The sequence below is a fragment of the Gossypium arboreum genome, chromosome 12 (assembly GCF_025698485.1).
Source record: "Gossypium arboreum isolate Shixiya-1 chromosome 12, ASM2569848v2, whole genome shotgun sequence".
NCBI lineage: Eukaryota > Viridiplantae > Streptophyta > Magnoliopsida > Malvales > Malvaceae > Gossypium > Gossypium arboreum.
The window spans coordinates 11,239,740-11,263,776 of record NC_069081.1 but is presented as its reverse complement, the minus strand read 5'-3'; the positions used below and the strand labels follow the sequence as shown (position 1 = coordinate 11,263,776).

The following is a 24,037-nucleotide window of genomic DNA, read 5'->3' as shown; positions in this document are numbered from 1 at the left end:
TTCTATGTGATGTCGATCTAAAGCCTTCATACAACATTTTAAGCTTATTATTAGTTTCTTATTGACCTATCTTTGATTGTGTAACGATTGCATCTTTGTTCTATGGTATTGTGAACCTAGGATTGTTACCTCTTGGATGCTAATTTTATTATATTTCATGCGATTGCCTGCAAACGGTTTGTCTCATCAATCGACTGTCATCTGCACTTCTTTGGCATAAAATTATCTGGTACATGAAACCAAAAGAGGTGCTTGTATGTTGGTGATGCAGTTCTGTTGCTCATGATTATGAATCTTCTTTATCATATATATATATATCACCTTAAGCAGTGTCCGTATCCTCTGTTTAATGTTTCCTGCTTTCCATTTGAAAGATAAATTCAAAAGCACAGTGCCTAGAAATTGTTTCTGCAAACTTAAAGTTCTGTTGTCTATACAATTGTAAAGTGATATTAAGCATGGTAGTCTCTGTAAAACTTGTATAAACTTCATGCTTGGAAACATTTTTTTTCTATAATTGCAGTTACTTAAGGATGGTTTAGGTATGAGGCTTACTTAGCATTTAAGGTAAAATAACTTAGTCAGTAGAAAGCTGAGATGCTGAAGGAGATGTTAAGACTTAAGAAAGGTGATTAGTAAGTTCTGTATTGCACTATTGTACTTTTTTGCCTTTCGTGTTAGTTTAAACTTTCATGGCTTAATTTTATTGACTTCATTCTTTTTCTTAGGTGATGTATTTGTGTGCTTTTGATGCTCTCACACTTTGAGATGTTGAGAAATATGAGGGGTATGATGTTATGATTAGGTTAGTTGTTGCAATGAGCTTGCATTTGGAATTCAAGAATCAGAATTCCAGCCATAAGCGTTTTATATACATATATATATATATATGTTTGATAATATTTCAAGGGGAAAAGGGGATGAAGTATCATATGATATGAGGTTAGAATTATATGATTTAGGTATGTTTGATAGATGGATGGTTTGAGTTTGGCATGGTCTTTCTTTTAACGGCATTTAATAGCATCCTGTGTTCAAATTAATGGTCGATGCCTAGCTTTGGCCTTGGCTTTGCCCGTAGAGATTTCTATTTGTTTTGTTGATTGCTTTGCTATTATGATTTAGGAGGTGGTGGTGGTGTAGCTGTTGATATTTCTTATATTGGATTCGCAGGTGCACATTTTAGAGTGCACTATAACTGCAGTAGTGATACTGTAAGATAATGCCTTAGACCGTGGATTGTTTTTATTGTTAGTAGTATTGTCTACCCCGCCATGCCTGGGGGTTTTAAATCTTTTTTACAAATTTTATTTTAATTCATACTAAAATAATTTAAAAAAACTATAATTATTCTTTTTTGTTAATTATGAAAATTATTTTATTATTTAAAATTGAGAATAGGCTTTAAATTAATTGGTGAGTTAATGTCTCGATTAATCATTTTAAATATATCATTTAAATATAAAAATATTTTGTTGATATGATGTGAATACTTAATATTTTAATCAATCTACAAGTGAAGGTGTGAAATTAACTATTTCAAGTAGATTATTTTCAAATAAAAGCAAAAAAAAAAGTTAAAATATTAAGTACGAATCTTAAATCGATTTGCAAATTGCTGGACGGATTAACTTTTTATATATAATTTTAAATTAAATTTAAATTATTTTTCTCCTTTTAACTTTTTTTAACTGGTTGGTTGTAAAAGTTAACATGGGAACCAACCAATTTAAATATATCATTTAAAATTAAAATTAAATTTATTTAATACATTATCAATATAGCTTTTAGAGTTCATAAGTGGGTTCTATTAGACCCATGTTTGATTTAGCGTATAAAAGAAAAATTAAAAATTTAAAAAGGACATGTATCAATAGTTGAACCTTCTAATATAATTAAACATTTGATATTACAATATTATCTACGAAAATAAAATTAATTAATTAATTAAATTAAAAATAATTTATAAAATGATTTTTCCCAAAATTGAGTCAACATGATAAATTATTTAAATATTTTTAAATTTGATGTCTTAAAAATAAAATAATATAAGTTGACATACAACATAAAAAATTTGACATAATGCAGAAAAATATCAACTACCATAAAAATACATACAAAATAAAGCTAGCTAGCTAGTAGACCCACCTACAAAAGAAGAAAAAACAGACACTTGCTTTGGTGTTATTTGTTTTATGTTTGAAATGTTATAACGTGTAAATAATTCGTTTATATGTATATATATATTTGTCATATTTATTTTATTTTGTGTTAATATAATTTTAATTTTTAACTTAAGAAAATGTAAAACTTAATAATGTAACATTTTGAGATTGTGCCACATTTTCACTTGAAAAAAAAATTTTAAGTTTGAAATGTAATACTTATTTATCTAAATTCATTCTAGATGTATTTTAATAAGTTTAAATTTTTTATTTTTTATAAAATATCAGTTTTAAGTTATTATTATTTTAAAAACCTATATAAATTTACAAAAATAAATATATATATATATATATATATACAGTTAAAAACGTATAAAAGACTATAACAGTGAAAATTATTAAAATTTTATAATATATAAATTAATAAAATTATAAAAATATATAAGCATATAAAAGGACTAAAATTTATAAATTTATAAAAAAGTATAAATATATAAAATAACTAAAAAGCACATGACCATAGACAATTGGTTGTCTAGATACATTTAAAACCTAGTCATCCATAAGTTTAAGTCCATTCTTGATGCAAAAACTTTTTATATTCTTTTATTACTTTATATATTTAAAATTTCATATATTTTAATTTCAAAATAACAATAATTTGAATTTTTATAAAAAAAGTTAAAATATATAAATTTATTAACAAATACATCTAGAATGAATATATATCTAGAATGAATATAGACAAATAGTTGTTAAACATATGTCCAAACTCATTCTTGATGTAAAAATATATATTTTATTAATTCATATATTTTAAAATATTTTTAAAATTTTTAATTTATGTCTGCCGTGACATACTAAGATGTTGCCACATCTCTGGCGGATTGGTTATTAATATCATGTTAATACAAACTAACGGTTTTAGGGAGGAAGTATCAACTAGGTCCACAAAAAAATTTCAAGTACCAACTAAATATTTTTGGACAAATTCAAGAAACAAACTAGAACATGTATAATTGGCTCGCTTTCTCCCCTCAAATATATATATTGAAAAGCCAAAAGAATAAAGCATTTATATTGAATTTATATAATATAAAATGTATAATATACATATATTTACATTGAAACGTAAAAGATTTCCCAGAAGAAATAAAAAGAATCAAACCAGTAAAGCATTCTAAGTTGGCGTCAAAATAGGAAAATTCAGAAATGCATATTTATTTTACTAATGCATATCTGAGTCAGCCCTCTATAGCAGCAACCAGAAAAGATGCAGAAAGGAAGATTTTATAATGCAATTATCCTATCCGGGACTAACTTAAATGTACGTTCTACGGTAAGTCCATTGTGCAATGATGCCAACTCTTTTAACTCATGTCAAGCGTCTCTCTACCAAAGGTGCGTATACAAATGTTACAAAAGGAAACAATGCACTGCACTAAATACTTCACCTTTGTCAACCACGTGTATGAAGAAGTCCACGACGAAGAGAACCTGATAAACCACGCTGTCTCCCCCCCTACATTGTTAAATTAGAGGGTAAGCTACTTACTAGGTGTATATATATATATCACCAAATCAAATCCAGGGACAAATTAAACAAAACAAAAACCTTTTCACTGTTAAACATGTCATCTGCAATGGCATCCATTTTTTTTCTCTTTTTCTCCTCCTTAACAGATTCGGCCAAGTCCCCACTTCCAAATTCATAATCTCTAGGATCCAGAAAAGGAGATACAACCATGCACACAGATACGAAATAAGTTACAATAATATCCAATCCAAACAATCAAATATAATGTGGAATCCAAATAGAGCTTTGATCTAGGATCTTTTACTTGTAAGGATACTTTGAAAATGGAACAAGATTGTTGAAGCTATTTCCAGACTGAATGCTTGCCTATATAGGTTCACGAATATAAGACAAACAATAATAAAGATTCGAACAGTTAATAATATTCCAACCATATACATGATGCAAGTAGAAGTCAACATGAACTCTAGTTTTCCAACTTATATTTACTTGGCAGGGAATTCCTAGCAGACAAATTACATGTCGCACAAATTGATGACTTGAGAAATCAGTAACAAAAAGGAAAAGGAAAAAGAAGCATGATTTTCCAGAGTCAGATCCAGTCCCAACCATAAAAAGAAGGCAGTGTTTCTATGTCTCAACAGAAAACCAAGGAGAATTAGCAACATAAAATCATGATGACATGATTACAGAATAAAACCTAATGCATGCATCCATGAAGACTGTTACCTTGCGAAAGCGCTTGTAATTTATAACACCGTTGTCTTCTTTAAAGCTATTTTTGGAAGTTATATTTACATCTCTGACTATTAAAACTTGGCTATAAACAATATTAGAACTTCCATATTCAGACTCGTCAGCCTTGTCTCTTCTTGCTGTCAAACAACAATTATCATCTTTAGAGGTCACTTGGTCATCCTTCAATCTAATAGCATCCAGATATGTAGACACTTCCGCTTTGCTCACATAGCTAGGTGCTTCCATGGAAATTCCATCTCTGCTCACATAATTCTGGGCCCCTTCTTTACATGTAGTAGCATTCACATTAACTGATGTAGCCATTTCAATTTCCTCATCGGAATCTGCTACTACAGTTTCGTCTGTGGAGCAAGAAGAAGAAACAGGTACTGCAAAGAGATAACTCATTAGCCTAACCTTAATACTCATAAATTAGAAGTAAATGCTACTTCCACGAAATATAAGAACAGAATAAATAAGAGGAATCAATTCAAAAATAAAAAGTTAAAAAATGATTCCATTGAATCCAGTCAAAATTTTGGGAATGAAATCATCTATATGCATACAAATTGCAGTTAGTCATACTGCAAAACTAATATAATACAAATACTACAGAGAAAAAAACAGTATCACTAGGCACCATTTACAAACTTTTACAGCTAAAGAACCTTCACTTAAGAAGGGGAGGGGGTGGGGGAAGAGAAGAGTTTATCCTAAAGCAAACTTCAAAAAGTCATGGTAATCCAAAATTTTATGCATGTTAATCCAAAATCCATATCTAAACTCTCCTTTCCATCCTCCAAATAATAGTATCCTTACATGGATTTTAATAGTATTTACATCTGTTAATATTTATAATTTATCTTTATCATTGATTTGAAATTTTCCCATCCAAATATATCATATTTTATTTTGTACCAAAAGTATAGTGAAATTGTCAAATTTGCACTTTATTATTATTTCTTTCTTTATGTTTATGCAGATTGTGTGCCTTATTAACTCCGTTAGCTAAATAAATAACATGCAAAACAAGCAACATCCCTAAAAATGTCATGATGTTTCTCTTTTTAGTTTATTTTCTCTAAATTGTTTAAAACTTTGAATTAAGGTTTTTTCCAAAAGATCTTTCAGGGAAAAAAAATCTTAAGAGAGAAATTGGGGAGAATGAAGGAGAGTAAGTGAACAGAGAGAGAGAGAGAGAGAAGGAGCACTGGCAGTAGATAAAAGGTCAGATCGATGTGATGTGCCTAGCATGAGGTACCCTCCCCCATTCCACCGTATCCTCTCTCTCTCTCTCTCCTTTCCTCCCCTCCCCCTCCCCCTCCCCCTCCCCCTCTAATTTTCTATCCCTGATTTTGTTTCTTCTTCTTTCTTTCTTTTTTTTTTTTTTAAATTTTCTTCTTTTTCTTCAGTTCATTTTTGAAGTTGTCATTCAATTTAAAAAATAGAACACTTTTTACAGACAAAGAATCGACGTGCAATTATCTGGATATAACATGAATTCATACCTGATGATGATATCAATATAGACTGATCCAATTTTCCACATAAAATAGCACGTATTAATGCCATCTCATCCACTCTATATGATAAACCGAGTTTATCCAAGTGATCAAACTTGTCCACTGATCTTCCAGGGATGACATATGTAAGACAAGTATTTTCTCCACACCCAAAGGCCTAGAAGAAAAATGTTCAATAGCAAGCCCACATGCAGATGACAAATTTGCAGGGTTATCACTTGAAGCTTAACCAATAAATCAACAGTAAAAACAGAAATAATATTTAATGTCAATTACTGGGTAACATTCTATTGGCAGATTTAGATTAGCATCCATCAAATAAATTCAAGCACTGGCCTCCCTATTATTAATGTCGCTTCCTCATAACATAGGAAACTTGCTACTACACATGCTTGCGTTCTGTAATTCATGTTAACCAACATTCTTGCAACATCAACTGAACGCTATAAGCACTAGTTTTCCTGTCCTAAAACTCCTTCCTATTCATTTTATTGTTTTTGGGTATGATACATTCTTAGAGAAAAGAATCAACTGTAATTTAATTCTGCATGAGAGGTTTAATGGTCAGAGCACTCTCACCAAAGAAAATATCCCACTAAACTACCTAAGCCATCCAACTTGTAGCTTACCTTTCAGGAAATTAACAAATAGGCAGCTGGTTAAGAGGCATAGAAGACAAAACTGTGGTAGGAACAATTCATTCGTTCACATTCACGAGGTTTGCCATCTTATTAGTGTGTAGTGAAAACGGTTTGAGACCTTAAAAATAATACTTTTAGTAACCTAGGGCAAAATACCAAGACCATTCTTGCGATGTTCTCGATCCAATAAATAAGGGAACATAACATACTTCATGCAGAACAAGTAGGTGAAAGAGATAGAAAATAAGTTTATATGATAATCACAAATAGGCAGAAACAATTACAGAGGAAGTGAGGAAATAAAGGGAGAAATTGAAGAAAGGAGAAAACCCAACAAGAATCATTAAGAGCGTGAGCATCTCAATAATTGATATCTCAAAATCTCAACTATTCATCATCTAAAACCTAATTAAAACTAAAATAAGAAGATATTTATGGCTAAACCCAAAACCTTAATAAAATGCCAATACCAAATTTAACCCTAAAACTATTTTAACCTAACCATTCTAAAATATCTCATCTATACGATGATTAAACCAATAAAATATAAAAGAAATTCCTAGAAAAATTAATCTCTCAACTAGCATGACTCCATTGTTCAACATTGTTACAGCAGACTCATCCAAACATAAACAACTGCTAATTACATAGAACTACAGTAGTTTCAGTAACACTACATGCTATTTGTACAAATAAAGAACAAGTAGGTGAAAGAGATAGAAAATAAGTTTATATGATAATCACAAATAGGCAGAAACAATTACAGAGGAAGTGAGGAAATAAAGGGAGAAATAGAAGAAAGGAGAAAACCCAACAAGAATCATTAAGAGCGTGAGCATCTCAATAATTGATATCTCAAAATCTCAACTATTCATCATCTAAAACCTAATTAAAACTAAAATAAGAAGATACTTATGGCTAAACCCAAAACCTTAATAAAATGCCAATACCAAAATTAACCCTAAAACTATTTTAACCTAACCATTCTAAAATATCTCATCTATACGATGATTAAACCAATAAAATATAAAAGAAATTCCTAGAAAAATTAATCTCTCAACTAGCATGACTCCATTGTTCAACATTGTTACAGCAGATTCATCCAAACATAAACAACTGCTAATTACATAGAACTACAGTAGTTTCAGCAATACTACATGCTATTTGTACAAATAAAGAACAAGTAGGTGAAAGAGATTAGAAAATAAGTTTATATGATAATCACAAATAGGCAGAAACAATTACAGAGGAAGTGAGGAAATAAAGGGAGAAATAGAAGAAAGGAGAAAACCCAACAAGAATCATTAAGAGCGTGAGCATCTCAATAATTGATATCTCAAAATCTCAACTATTCATCATCTAAAACCTAATTAAAACTAAAATAAGAAGATACTTATGGCTAAACCCAAAACCTTAATAAAATGCCAATACCAAATTTAACCCTAAAACTATTTTAACCTAACCATTCTAAAATATCTCATCTATACGATGATTAAACCAATAAAATATAAAAGAAATTCCTAGAAAAATTAATCTCTCAACTAGCATGACTCCATTGTTCAACATTGTTACAGCAGATTCATCCAAACATAAACAACTGCTAATTACATAGAACTACAGTAGTTTCAGTAACACTAGATGCTATTTGTACAAATAACAAAATTTTATAACTACTCCTGGTTGAAATGCAAATATCAACACTTCAAAAAGAACTTAAGAAGCCCCAAAACTTATTGAGACACCCTGTTCAAATTCAACCAAAAGATCTAGTTCAAATGATCAAATCTAAGTTACCTCCCAAACCTTTGTTGGAGGTCCTATGGGACTCATGCTGACATGCTTAAAAGAACAAAAATTCAGCCAAAGGTGACCAATGCTTAAGCTCTTTAATTCTAGGTGTTATCACAGTATTGATATTCTGTTTTAAAATACAACACAAATGAACAAACAACACTTGAATAATGTTTTCTATGAACTAGTACAACGAGAAAAAAATATATATCAATTACAATAAAACAAGCCATAAAGAATATTTATGTCACAACAATGATTTTATGTAACTTCTTCAGAGATGACATATTCTGCAACGCCGAGACAGTTGATAGTTTGTTGTAAAAGAAAACAATGAATAAGAAAACATGAAAAATGAAAGATACCTGACTACTTGAACAAATTTCTTCAACATAGTTAACCCTCGAGCCACTCACTTCCAGCAGAGACTGCAATCTATCCCCAAACTTGTACTACATCAGACAAAAGAACATTAAAATCTGTAGCATGCATTTCAATTCAATGTTCCTAGATACCAACTAGTCTTAGGAACACACATAAAAGTTTTTAGAAACTTTTCTTTCACAAATTATATTAATCCAAAGATTAAACGGTAAAAGCTAACTTAGGATAAAAAGGATACACAGGTAACAGCATGCGTCTCAAATTTGGAAATCAAGATGAATGCAAAACATGGTCACTCCATAAAAATCTAGTGCTTACGGACCCAACTGTATGCATGAGCTTTTACAGCAATAAAACAATGATTTAGATAAATATTTAAGAGGCGTCCAATGACAATGAAAGTTGTTGGAAAACTGTGAAAATACTTCAATGCAAGGATTTAATTCACTGATTTTTTCCCTTGTATTAGGTATTAGATTTAGAGCATATCTTAGGAGAAATTAGTCGCAGATTTTTAGAAGAAAAAGCAGATTTTTGGAGAGATTTTATTGATCATGTATTTAGTTTGTTTTGCTAATTAACGTAGGTTGTGTACTATAAATATTTAATAGTCTTTAGCCATTGAATATACAAGCCTCTTTTTAGTTTACAACATGGTATCAGAGTTATAGGATTCTTTTCCAGAATTCTTAGTTTTGACCTTCATTGTCATATATTTTGTGAAGCTTTGTGGCCTTCATTGCCAATTGATCACCTTTGTTTTTTTTCCTCTACCAAAAAAGAACTTGTTTAGTCAAGTCTTGAAAACTTTGTTGGCCTATGTTGACTAATTGACAGCTAAAAATTAGTGTACATAGCTGATTTCTAGGAATTTAATATCCTTTTTCTTCCCATTTTGTGTACATAAATACCTATGTATTTTTTCTCTTTGTCAATAAAGAGTGAAAATTCTTCAAATCTCGTTGCCTCCTCTGATTTTAACAAGGTATCAGAACTAAATTTCTAGATTTAAGAAGAATTTCTCTCAAAAATTTTCAAAATCCCAAAACCTAGGATTAAAATTTTTAGTACTTACCCCTTTAGGCCCACCATTTTTTCTCACTGCTCCCACCAAAGGAGTTGGAACCCATCGCCATTGAAACCCCGAATTCCGATGACTAACAGACCCGCACATGAGTCTTATGCACCTCCGTCAGCTTGTAAACTCTTCCTCACATGTCAGCGCATAATACCACTCTGCCAAAGTTCCTTCTTTCCATCCTTGCCATCAAGCTTGATGCATATTCTCGGTCCTCCTCTGTTCTTGAGGTCAATTGGGGTTGGTTAGATATCCTAGTATTAAGCCACTATTTGGGTAATAGAATTTTGGAATTTGTTTTTGGCTATTATCATATTTTTTTTTCAAAGGAATATCCTTTTTTTTTGTTATTTGGTCTTTTCCTTGCTCCTTTTTTTTAAATGGTGGATGATAAAAACATCATAGCAACTAGTTTCAACAACCCATCATTACAAATTAGTCCCGCAAAACTCAATGAGAATAACTATCTTGCATGGTTGAGGTCATGTTTGTTATTCATGAAAGTTAGAGGATTGCGGGGTTACATCACTGGTGATACAAGAAAACCAGCATCGAATAATCCTACTTTTAATCAATACGACTCAAAAAACTCTTGTGTTATGGCATGGCTCATTAATTCCATACAACCCCACATTTCCGGAACATACCTGCTACTTGACAATATAGCAAAAATATGGAATGCAACTTCCCTCACCTACTCGCATGTTGGGAACGACATTCAAATTTTTGAAATCCAAAATAAGGTTCACATTACTAATCAAGGTGAGATGACAATTTCTCAGTATTTTTCTGAACTAGGTGGTTTATGGCAGAAGCTAGATTATTATCAAGATTTCCAAGCAGGGTGTACTAGAGATGCGGTAAAGTCTCAAAAGCTAGTAGGAAAGGAGTGAGATTATGATTTTCTGGTCAGGTTAAACAATGAGTATGATCATATCAGGGTTTAGGTCCTTAGAAAAACCCCATTTCCCTCTCTTGAGCAAGCATGTTCCTATGTCCAGCAAGAAGAAAGCACAAGAGGTGTTATGCTCTATATAGCACTGGATGAGAAGGCTAGATGATCACTAGTCAAGAGCAACAAAAGGTTGGTAATTCTAAAAAAAATCACCAGCATTATGACTATTGTGAAAAACCACGACACCTAAGAAACTTGTTGGAAGATGCATGGTTGACCCACTAGTGGACATGGGGGAAACAAGGTAAGTCAACAAGGCCTCAAGCAAATTTGTCAGAAACCACAAATACTGTTAAGGAGACAACTTCCTGTTGAGAGCTTTTCTTCTAATGAAATTCAGCATCTTAGATGTCTTTTATCCCAAATTGACTCCACCTCTAGTGTAACATCCAACTGTGTGAAATTAGGTACTGCTTTTAGCTCCCACATTCCAATAAACCGTATTTTGTTCTTACTAAATGAATTGGAAATGAAGGAAGCTTGAGGCATACACTAATGTTGATTATGCCGGATCAATAACTGCTAAAGATTAGTGTCAAGATACTACACCTTCCTCCAAGGCAATCTTGTGACATGGAAAAGTTTTTTTTATAAAAAAAACACAGTGTAGGTCAATCAAGTGTAGAGGTTGAATTTCAGGTAATGGCTTAAGGCCTGTCTGAAATACTTTGGTTGAAGATCATTATTGAAGATTTCAAGATTAAGTGCAATGACCCAATGAGCTTATTGTGACAACAAATCTGCAATTAGCAAAACTCATAACCTAGTAAAACATTACCAGACAAAGCATGTTGAAGTCGATAGATAGTTTATCGAAGAGAAATTAGACAATGGATTGATATGCACACCTTATGTGTCCACACATAGAAACTTGTTGATGTTCTTATCAAAAGGTCAAGTAACTCAGTTTTCCAGACTATTTTATCCTAGTTGCATACAAAGAATACCTATTCATCAGCTTGAAGAGAAGTCTAGGAAAACTGCAAAAATAAATCTTCAAATGCAAGGATTTAATTCCCTAATCTGTTCCTTGTAATCAAGGATTTGATTTAGAGCAGATTTTAGGCGAAAGTAGCAGCAAAGTTTTAGGAGAAATGGAAAATAATTTGGAGAGATTTTATTAATTATGTATTTAGGTTGTTTCCCTAATTAGCTAGGCTATTTACTATAAATCTGTTCCATTCTTTGTTGATAAATATAGTTTCTTTTCAGTTTATGAAAAAAATCATAAGCAAGAAACCAATTCAAAAATGAAAAAACAAATGATACAGGTGTGTTAAACATATACTTTCTGTGGATTTGGTGGAATTTTTCTTTAATTGTTTATACGATGTCCATGTATGTCACATCCTCAATTTTGCTATAAGCTAATTTAGCAATGTGTCCAGCAAGCCATATATAAAATGGATACCCAAAAAATTAAATACTTTTCCACTTGTAACCACCCAATATTAACATGTGGATGTGAGAATCAGTGAACAAAAAGCAAAACCACCAAAGCAAAAGATGATTATATAAATGGCATCAACTTTCTTCTTTCCCTCCCCTTTTATGGTGGACTCTGGACACAAGAAAATAAAACCTTCAGAGCAATTACGAGTATGAAAATATTACCACATGTGTAGATTCTAAGAGAAAGGTGTATCCTCCCAAACAGTTTTCACGCATTTTTGGGTCTGAAACTTCAACAAATGCTCCATCCACCATAATTGTTGGAACATGGCTGAGAGCAAAAACATAAATTAGTACCTTTACAGTGGAAAAACTTCATGTGTAAAAATAACCCAAAAGATGTAACATTGAAATAACACTTACGAACAGCAATCAGGAAACTTAGTCTGGATACTTCTCTCAGCTACAAGCTAAAAAAAGTACAGTAGTAAGTACAATGAGATAATAAGTAAACATCAACAGTTTGAATTGGATCAAAGAAAAAGTTGTATTAATTTGATCAACAAAAATATTCTTAAATGTGTAAAAATAGCAAGGCAATTCCACAACAAATCTACTTGTACTAGATATGGTAGCAAATAGTAGATTCCACATTGTTTGATAATAATTGATTGAGAAAACTATCATCTTAATGTATCATCTTGGGAAGTTAAACACTTACCTTTACTTAATTCCTAGCTAACAAAGCCTTAAGCCTTTATAATTTCTTTCAATTTTTGCATTTTCCAGCATATCTTGGTCATTCAAGTAACTGGAAACTTACCTCTTCATGTACCATCATTTTTTTAGAATGAATAAAAGGGAAAAAAAAAAAAAAAAAAAAAGAAGCAAGCCATTTGAGTTCAGAGGATGTTTACTATTTTCCATTTCAGTACTTTAGCCCTACATTTCTGTTTTTACAAAGTGACCATTTTGAAGAACAAGTACAGACAATGAATGTCAGAGCCACTCAACAAAGATAATATGCTAATAATCTAATTTATAATGATAATTTTTTTCTATTAAACTAACAATTTTGCATAATTGAATTCAATGTAGATTAACATAGCAAATCTAATTTCTCTCACTTTTTGCATTTTCAGCATGCCTTAGTGATTCAAACAACTGAAAACTTACGTCTTCATGTACCACTTTTTGGAAAAAAAAAAAAAAAAGCCATTTGAGTTCAGAAAACTTTTAGTATATTCTCAGTATTTTAACCTTAAATGTCTGCCTTTAAAACTGGTAATTTTTGAAGAACAAGTACAGACAATGAATGTTGGTGGACTCAACAAGGATAATAAGCTAATAATCTAATGTATTATGATAATTTTTTCTATTACATTAAAAACTTTTCATAGTTGAGTTCATTGTAGATTAATTCACTTTTTCTTTTCCTTGAACAAAAAATATAGAACAATTTACAAGCATTACTTAGATAAGTTAACCTTGTCTATTCAAGACAGGAAAATATAATACAATTTACAAACATTGCTCAAATAAGTTGCTTCAATTCTTAGATCCATATCTCCATCTCCGTTTGTAATCCAAACATAAAAAAGGCACCATTTCAAGGCAGAAAATGCTAGCCAAACATATTAAAAATGTCCAGGAAGAGGTAGAGAAATCCTCACTAAACACTCTGATTATTTAAGTTGTTAGATACACTTCTATAACCAAAGGAGTATTGGGAAAATACAGATATAACACCTCAAGGAATTTTACCTTGCTGGTTGACTGGTAGCAAAATGTAAAATGATGATTTATACAACTACAAATAAAAGGAAGGCCCTAAGGCCTTCCACAATGGACACCGGTCCATTTGTTTCCTTCCACTTTTTGATATGAAAACATTATGGGTAAAGTTCAATTCTAATCCCTCTACTTTTTAGATTATAAGAATGGTTAAAGTTCAATTTGATCCCTATATTTCACTCAAATTTAAGATTTAATCAATATACTTTAATTTTGACATAATTTGATACCTCAACTTTTATAATGCCATTGGTTAGTCTAAATACTTTATTCTAATTAAAATGATGATGCGAATTTTTAAGAATTGTTAGCACCGTTAAAATTCTTTATTATATTCAAGTCTGTTACAATGTTATTTTTTTGTTAGGTGGATACCAAGTTTATTTTACTTTTTTCAAAATGTCATACCAACATAATAGAATTCTAACAGTGTTGACAAATAGACCTAAATTTTTAAATTTGAAAAGTAGAGAGACTAAATTCCTAAAAATAAAAGTATGGACACTAAATTTCAAATATGCGAAGAGTACAAAAACTTTGAGCAAATTGTAACCTTTAAATTTTTACACTATAATTTAGTCAAGAAATAAATAATTAACCCAACGCGAAGCGTGGGTGGAAACTGTACTAATTTGAGACTAAAGGTCAGCATACAAATTCTTTCCTTTAGTTCTCTCTTTACTGAATATTAATTGTGTAGTCTTTTCTAATTATGTCTGGGATGTTTGGAAATAATCTCCTCTTTTACCAAATTGAGAGTATATAGTCTTGCCTTTCATTGAAATACTGAGTTTAGGAGCAAACTCTAGCTTCCATGAAACTTGAAGATATATGTTACACAGTAAGGAACAAAATACTTCATTCCTAAACCTTTGTGCGATCAAAGAACTAAGCTCTCCAATTAGGTTTGGCATCTTGAATTCAAATAAAGATCTCGAACTTTTATCATTAATTCAGTAAACATCAGGTAGGACTAAGATCCCTAACATTTGGAGTGTGGAAATCTTATAGTCAGCTAATAGCAACCCCATAGACAAGACCAAGAAGAAAAATAAGCACAATTCTTGAATATTTCAAACAAAGAGATTCATAAAATAAATATGGCATTTTGATATTAAGCATTCTCATCCAATCAAAATTACATGCCTACATAATTATTAATTTTGGTTGAACAACTTAAAATCATCATTACAATTAAAGGAGATAAGATAGGGTATTTGACTATCTGTACCTCAAGCCAACTAGTACGTAAGAGCGGTTTCTTAGCCACAATTGCATCAAGTAGATCCCTTTTCAGGGGCACATGTTGATCAACAATCACATGTGTACAATCCTCACTGTAAACATGAGTAAGACGAGCACCTTCATGACATGGTAATGATAGTCAGCCAAATATATAATAAGAACTTTTCTCTCATCAAAAAGCAAGCTGAGCTTAATACAAAATCAATATTATATTCTACATACTAATTGGCATTGGCATAGTTGTCAGTGCAAGAGGATGTGGGTTCAAGTGCACTGAAGCGCCTTTAACCTCCTATTTATTAAAAAAAAAAAATCTACATACAAAAGGTAAAGAATTGAAGATTATGATTCTAAGATTTTCACCATTCTACCGTATTTCCTAGTGAACAATTTCTTTTTTCAGCATCCTAGCAATGCAACAGCCATCCAAGTAAAGTCAGTACACCCCTTATTTGGTCAAGCCAAAATTATTGACAATAAAATGTTAGATACCAAGTAGCCTAAGTTGTTGAACTCTAAGACTCAAATAGTGAAGTCTTTACAATGAAATCACATGAACAGAATCCTATTCTTTTGGCCAATTCTTCCTTCCAATACGTGTTTCTCCCCAATGACTTGCAAAATCCACAATTAATTTCAACTTCAACGCACCTAGTTTTGAGAGAAGTGGATCATAGTTTTTTCTAATTGTTCAATTTATCGCTCATGCTAAACAAGGAAATAACGACAACATTTCCTAACACCCAGATGTTAGAAGCATGATAAGCAAAATATTTGAGGGTAGAACAAAAGGACTCCAAGTTTCAATCCATCAAATTTAATTATCAGTTTTGGTTTCCCTTTCTTAATTCTAGACGTAGAGGCAACATTAAAATTTTCTGAATGTGGATAAAATAATTTAAAAGGAAAAAAAAAGAATAAAAGATAAGTTTTAAAGTTGAAATTATAGGAAAAAATCTTTGTGAAGATTGAAGCCAAATGATGGATTTTAACTAACCAATGGATGAAACTTTGTCCTGAAGATGATGATTCATCTGGGAGGCCTCAGCACAGCAGATATAGAGTACAAGCGGCACATAAGAGAATCTAAATAGATACAACGGGCAGAGAATTTAGAGAATTGATACGAAATCACTGAATTCATTGAAATAGGGAAATTATTGAATTGGCAGTACCGAAAGGTTGCATTTCCTGTTCCAAAAGAAAGGAGGTCCCCATCTTCTAATGAGGTCTGTTTATTAGGAAAATGATGAACTTTCTTGTTAGAACTAAGATTCTTGTTAATGAATGTCCCGTACTTTGACAAATCTCTGATTCGAACTTGACATGATTGAGTCATTTCATCAACCATTATATGAGCATGGATTCTGGACACTCCCTTGTCTTTGTGAATGATGATATCACACCCTTCAACAAATCAAAACACACACACAAAATGAGAGAGAGAGAGAGAGAGAGAGAGAGAGAGAGAATCCCAATAGCAATTATCAACAATAATTAGCATTTAGCAATTTCCTCACAAAGAAACAAAAGGAAAAAAAGCAAATTAGATCACCTTTTCGGCCCACAGAATACGTTCCATTCTTGAAAATATAGTACTTATCTTCTTCTTCTTCTTCTTCTTCTTGTTCAGCTGCACAAATGGATTAGGGTTTCGGTTGTGAGAATAATCCAATACAAAAATGAAGCAATGGTAACACTTCAATTAAGCTTTACTTGCCTGAGGAGGGATCGACGGGAAGCAAAGCCCAAACCATTCTTTACAAATTACTACCTACTGGATTCTATTAAACCAAAGTTAATTTGAAGTTTAAACCAAGTTTTCTCTGCAAACTCCAAACACAAAAAACTTTGCGATTAGTTGCTACGGTGTTTCTGGCTTTGACCGATTAAGGAAAAAGAAACATATATCATCGAGCTCAAAGCTGGACCCCCGACTACAACTGATCATGGCCGGGCTGCCAAGTTCGGCTCAAATAAAAATATTAAATTGAGTCTCGTTGGGCTTCGCTGGATTGTATTAAAAATTAATTAATATTAATTTTTATATAAAAATAAATTTAAAAAATATAATTACATCAAATACCTCAGATACATTAAAATAAATATTAAAGTTTTTATAAAATAAACATATAATATCCAAACAATAATAATAAAATATAACAATATAATACCAAAATGACAACAAACAATAACAAAATAAGGGTGAAAAAGAATTTACACAAATTCGGTCCTAGCTCGAGCCACAAAATCTTATCTGAGAAGCGACCTGTTTAGAAAACGGTCTTATTTTTTATCTAAGTCTATTTTTTGAGCCTATATTTTTACCAAGTCCACCCGACTCCTATCTTAATCCTTTTTCATTAATTCTCTAAGAGTTAAATCCTTACGAATCATCAAAATATCCGATTCATCTCTCCCGTTGAATAGAGGATATAACAATTTCGTTTGGATTTATCGGTCTAAGCAGGAGGCAATATACTTTGATATTATTGATTATTCTTTGATTTAAAGAATCATCTCATCTCAATTGAAAAGCATAAATACCTTTTTAGGAAGAAATCAAGCTCCTTCGTGTTGCTCTTGTATTGCTTTTTCTTTCTACGTTTTTTGTCCGATTTATCATAATCTTCTTCAACATCTTTTTCTTGGTTTGAGAGAACGGATTTAAAATTTCCTTGTTTTGTGCATCGATACAAGACCCCTTCACCTATGGGTTCTTTTCTTCTTGATTTCGATTCTCTAATCCAATAATTTGTTTTTCGTTTGGTGCTATAAGGAGTCCTTTTTTATTTTCAATAATATTTTATTAATGTTCCTATTTCCATTAAAATTGAAAAGAAGTAATTTTATTGGTATGATCCATGGTTTAACCTTATATGCATTATATAGCAAAGACAAATTCAGGAAGAACCAAAGTTCTAGATTCGGTATAGGATGACTTAGTATTTCTTCATTCAGTCCCATCCAATCAAAATGGCTTCCTTTTTATAGCAAATAACTATTTTAAATGGTAAATAGTTGAACTAATTAATAGTATTATAAAATGGTTAAAATATGTCACAAGTCTCTGTACTTTTTAAAAATTAGGAATTTAGTCATTATACTTTTAGATTTCAAATTCAGGTTCAACTAGTAACACTTTTATTTTGGTTAAATTCATTGTTGTGATATTTTTCAAATAAAAAATACTTACTTGATAACTATGTAATTAAAAATGACTTTTTAATTATAACAACACGTTTTTTTGTGGTGTTGAAAACAGTAATTTCGGGACCACAATTCTAACAAATGAGTTCGTAAATATTATTAAATATGATATTATTGTGAACTTCAATTTTATAAATATTATTAATTGCTCTGTTGGTCAAGGTACAAGTGATTAGTACCGAAAGTTAGTGGTTTTAGAAATGGAGGTATCGAGACTTCATTTCTATAAAACTAGCACGTAAATTATAGTATTTAATATTTACGGAATTATTATATTAGTGAATTGAAGTTTAGTCCAAAAATTTTAAAGTTTAGATAACTAATTAAGGAAAAATAATTAAATCGTAAAATTCGTAAAACTTCATCGCTGTTGATATTTCTTAGCAAAAAGGCTTAATTAATTAATGTGGATAACTCCTTTTAAATAAATGGGACGGTTAATTCTTGATAAATTAGTGAAATTATAAAGTAAAAATAAGGTTAAAATGACAGTAATTTCGGGACCACAATTTTGACAAATGAGTTCGTAAATTTTATTAAATATGATATTATTGTGAACTTCAATTTTATAAATATTATTAATTGCTCTGTTGGTCAAGGTACAAGTGATTAGTACCGAAAGTTAGTGGTTTTAGAAATGGAGGTATCGAGACTTCATTTCTATAAAACTAGCACGTAAATTATAGTATTTAATATTTACGGAATTATTATATTAGTGAATTGAAGTTTAGTCCAAAAATTTTAAAATTTAGATAACTAATTAAGGAAAAATAATTAAATCGTAAAAATCGTAAAACTTCATCGGTTTTGATATTTCTTAGCAAAAAGGCTTAATTAATTAATGTAGATAACTCCTTTTAAATAAATGGGACGGTTAATTCTTGATAAATTAGTGAAATTATAAAGTAAAAATAAGGTTAAAATATTAGTTAAATAATTATTAAAACATGAATAAAAGAAAGAAAGCCATCATCTCTTTCAATTTTTCTTCTCCACCCAATTCCTCCATTTTTAGGCAAAGGGTGAATCGGCCAAGCTTTTGAATCTTGCGTGTAAGTCCTTTTGAAGCTATTTTTCGTAATTTTTATATTTTTTATATCATTGTAATTTAATTTAGTTAAATTTTCCTCCGTTTTCAAAATCGTTAAAGTTTAGTAACTTTTTTTATTAATGTTAATTGAAGTTTTTGAATGCTAACGGTAGATTTTGAAGCTTAGAAATGAAATAGGACTAAGTTGTAAAAGAAATTTTGCTAGTTTTAAATTCAGGGACTAAAATGAAAATATTTCAAATTTGGCATGAAATTTCTATAAATATTGATCTTAGAGGTTAGTATAAGGATATAATTGAAATCGGATTGAAAATTGGGGCTTAAATATGAAAATTATGATAGTTTCGGTTTTATGGACTAAATTGAATAAAAAGAAAAAAATTAGGGACATCCAAATAATGAAATTGACCTGATATATGTTTATAATAGGGTGATATAAAAGGGTTGAAATTGATAATTGAATTGAATAATTGTATAGATCGGGAATTGGACCAAATTAGAATTAATCGAGAAAAAAGGCAAATCTGTTGATTAGTCCTTAGAGAATTGATCGTTTGTTGTTTTTTCCAGGTAAGATCATACGGTATGTTTGTGTTAAGTTTTTATGTACTTAAAATCATAATTGTAAATATGTTTAATTGAAATTTTGATTGTTTATGATTTGGTACAAAAAGGTGAAATATGGATTAAATCATAAAGAAATGACAAATTGACTAATAAATTGAATATAATGAATTGCAGACTAAGATTGATTAGTTGAATTGAATCAAATTGATATGATTATTTTTTATCTTCGAGATAGAGGACTAAATTGAAAAGATTAAAAATATTATATATTGTTGTAATTACAAAATTGGCTTTGTGATAAGATAAGTTATAATGTTATGCATAAAAATTGATAATTGGTTGATGACATGACAACATTAAGACATTGGTGCATAAATTAAATTGAGTAAATTATTACCCTATTATCTGTTCGGGCAGAATCAAATATAGTTGGCATGACATAGGATAGGAAGAATTCAGAGTTATTTTGATTATGTGTCGATAAGGCACTAGGTGCCAAATTACTTCGATTATGCCGATGAGACACTGGGTGCCAAACACATTGATGAGTGCTAGGGGTAAACTATTTACTTCAACATTGTCCAATGAGGCACTGGGTGCCGAATTGGTGTGATTGGTTGGATCCGTATATATGTTCGAGTCCAAGTTAGATTAATAGGGAAATAAAATGAAATTTTAATAAATGATATTTGTATTGGACTGATATTATGAATTGATGATTTGTCTCCATATTGTGACCAATGGATATTAATGACAAATGAAAAATCATACGAACCAGTTCTACGAGCCCAAAGGGCTGATATAGAAATGTGATGAAACAATGAATTCGATTCGAGATTCGAATAAGGAAATGAAATAGTAATTAACATTAAAATTGAAATTGGATGTATAATTGGTAATATATGGAATGATATAATATTACGAGAATGATTTTCATATGGTTAAATGTTGAACTAGTTTTGAGAATGATATTGAAATGTTAATCTAGGTGATGTGGTTTATTTCATATTGAAATGTTATATGATGAGGTTAAATGTTAACTCACTTTTTTTATATTTGATTTGCCATGATAGGTAAACTTTACCAAGCTAAGTAGCATGTAGTGTTTAATTATAACTTTAGGTAAGTTACTTGGTTTAATACCTGTGAACTTACTAAGCATTTGTAATGCTTACCCCCTTGTTTCCTGTTTCCCTGTAATGCCAACTTGGGGAACGTGTCAGGCGGATCGTCGAGAAGCTCACACTATCATGTGGTTGATTCGGTATTCTTTTAATCGATTAAAGCTTGATTTTGTGGCATGTATATAGGTGATTTGTTTTTTGTCAATCTTGAATGTGATTTGTATTTTGAATGGTTATTTGTTATATACATAGGAGTTAATGAATGTGTTTACTTTGAATGATAATTTTGGTTTAATGAATGTGTTTACTTTGAATGATAATTTTGGTTGAAATTGTGTTAAGTGCTTGGTTTTGAAAAAGTTAATACTTATATGTATATATGTGTTTGCTTGGTAACATGTGGTGACATCTTGAATGACTTTTAAATGGTATGATTGAGCATGAAATGGTTTGGTTAAATGATATTATTGAATAGCTATTTGAAAAAGTCGAGTAAGTTGAATTGGTATAAGTTGGATTGTTATGTTGGATGTCAAATTGGGGAATTGTTGCATTGAATGGTTGAAATGGTTAAATTGGTTGTTTGGGCTTGCATTTAGTTTTGTTTTGTGCAGGTTTGAATGACCAAATATGCATTGTTTGAGCTGGTTTATCTTGAGACCAAATATGCACATAATGACATATTTTGTACCACATAGCCTGTCCACACGGTAGTGTGTCAAACACGGGTTAAAGACGCGACTATGTGTCCACTGGAATTTAGGAAGCATTGAACCCACATGGTTCCCGATTGTCACATGGGCTAGTCACACACCCATGTGAGTACTGTAGATTTGGGTCATTTAAGTTTCGCACGATCTCAATTCGTTACACGGTCCAGCCACACAGCCGTATGACTTTTGATGAAATTTTACAATTCGGTCCACACGGCTATGTGACCCTTATTTTACATGATTATCTTTAACTTTTAGAAATGTACCAATTTAGTCCTTGTTCATACTCGAGTCTACAACAGAGATTTCGTAAACTCAATTAAGGCTCGGATTCAATTGTGTATCTCAACATCTAAGTATTTGTAACATGATTGAATATTTGAACGACTTGTTTTTTGTATACTTGACCAAGAATTTTAAAAATGTTACAAAAGGGTCCATATTTGATCTAGGGCTGACTCTAAAGCATTCATATACTCGTATAAGACCCGAGAAAAAATGCTCATGTTATTTAATGTTATAATGTTGATAAGATTGCATGATTGATGAAGTAAGATGATGTTTTTACTGTGAATTTGTTTGTAGTTGCTCTGGCAACAAAAGTAGCACTTTATTACTCGATTAATTGTAACGTTAAGTAATTAAGTGGGCCTCCTTATTGGATGGTTTTGACAACCCAACTGAGAGCAGACCTCATTCTTTTCAGTAACCATCTTCCAAGTTGGGTTGAATTGAATGTATGAACCCAATTAGTGAGCTTGTCGTCCACATGAAGTAGAAATTAACTTGTATTCATGTGTGATATTATTGACTCCCACATGAATTAATTTAGTGGTCCAACTACAGCACATTGAGTAAAAATTAACATGTAGTATAAAATAGCAAAATTATATAAAATTAATACTAATTTCTATAAAATTACAAACTTCACTCAAATTATGTCTAATGTCTTAATATGAATTTAAATGGCTCAATTGGCTACCTACGTGCTCGGAATTTGCATAAATTATGAGTAAAAAAGTGCTAATAAAACCTATAAAATTTAAATGTATCATATACTCAACACACTACCTTTTGGTTCCTTATCTATTTGAACTCAAGTTTTTACCACATCATCCACTTCTAATTAATGTATGTCACACTATGAACGTCACAAGTGAATAAATCCATAAATGGATTCAAGATCTATTCTACTAAGGCCATCCGCTTCGATACTCAAAACAAAGCATCTCCCCAAGTGGACTTGATAGACAACATATTTGTTTTTCAATCGGTTTACTCATTTTCGATTAGACTAAGGACATGTTTAGGTTCATCTACTAAATTTGTCTTCCTGTATTATGATCTAACTACATAATACCGCTTTATATTAGCTAAATATTAGATAACCAGCAAGTTAATATTTGCTTTCATTTTGCTTTGCATGCAAAAGTCATTAAGGACAATATACAGAGGGTATTAATGTAATTTGTAGATAATTTTGTTAAATCAATCTATTAAAAAAAATACAAGTGTACAATAGACCGTTTGACATTAATGTTTGGCAGGTTGAGAAAAATGATGTAAAATTTAAGGAACTATCTTCATGGTCGCAACATTTTCCTGTCAGTGTCTTTGTTTCTATAGTCATGACTCTCCCTTGCTGAGGTCGTGACATTGAGTATATCGTCTTCAATGTCGCTACATTCTCTTATTGAAATCGCAATGTCAAGTTCTTGATTTCGTGGTCACGACTTAACCCAATTCAAAGTCGCGGCATCAGACTGTTGCCCTCAGTGTCACAACACTCATCCTTCAATGTCGTAGCATAACTCTTATATTAGTAGTTTTTTCATAAGAGCTTCCGTAAGCTTCATTGGAATCCAAGATTGAATTAATAATACTTTTAAAATTTGTAAAATTTATTTATTTTAGTAAATGCATGACTAAACTCAATCATTTGCATGGTTTGTCTATTGAATATTGAAATAAAATCATAATTGCTTCAACAACGAAGATGACATCTCACATCTTGAATCCAACAATTAGATCAGGCATGGAGTGTTTCACCACATGATTCACATTTCTAAATTCGTTATCTAATTTAGGAAATAAACCTAATCCACTCATACTATTAACATAACACAACC

The 24,037-nt window shown here is 30.9% G+C and overlaps 1 protein-coding gene across 2 annotated transcripts; it reads right to left on the bottom strand.

Annotated features, from left to right (window-relative positions):
* Window positions 1-3,239: 3,239 nt before the first annotated feature.
* On the bottom strand, window positions 3,240-17,254 carry LOC108479333 (nibrin homolog). 2 transcript variants are annotated; one of them, XM_017781870.2, is made up of 13 exons: window positions 16,964-17,254; window positions 16,799-16,876; window positions 16,419-16,650; window positions 16,241-16,329; window positions 15,230-15,360; window positions 12,628-12,674; window positions 12,427-12,535; window positions 8,761-8,847; window positions 5,949-6,120; window positions 4,432-4,829; window positions 4,007-4,068; window positions 3,781-3,883; window positions 3,240-3,687 (listed from the first exon to the last, which is right to left on the bottom strand). In XM_017781870.2, exons 1-13 carry the CDS (start codon window positions 16,998-17,000, stop codon window positions 3,625-3,627), a joined length of 1,608 nt encoding a protein of 535 aa, XP_017637359.1. In that variant the 5' UTR covers window positions 17,001-17,254; the 3' UTR covers window positions 3,240-3,624. The 2 variants fall into 2 exon arrangements, with proteins under 2 accessions (XP_017637359.1, XP_017637361.1); XM_017781872.2 differs by lacking the exons at window positions 3,240-3,687; window positions 4,007-4,068 and having other exon boundaries at window positions 3,782-3,883.
* Between the last annotated feature and the right edge of the window lie 6,783 nt (window positions 17,255-24,037).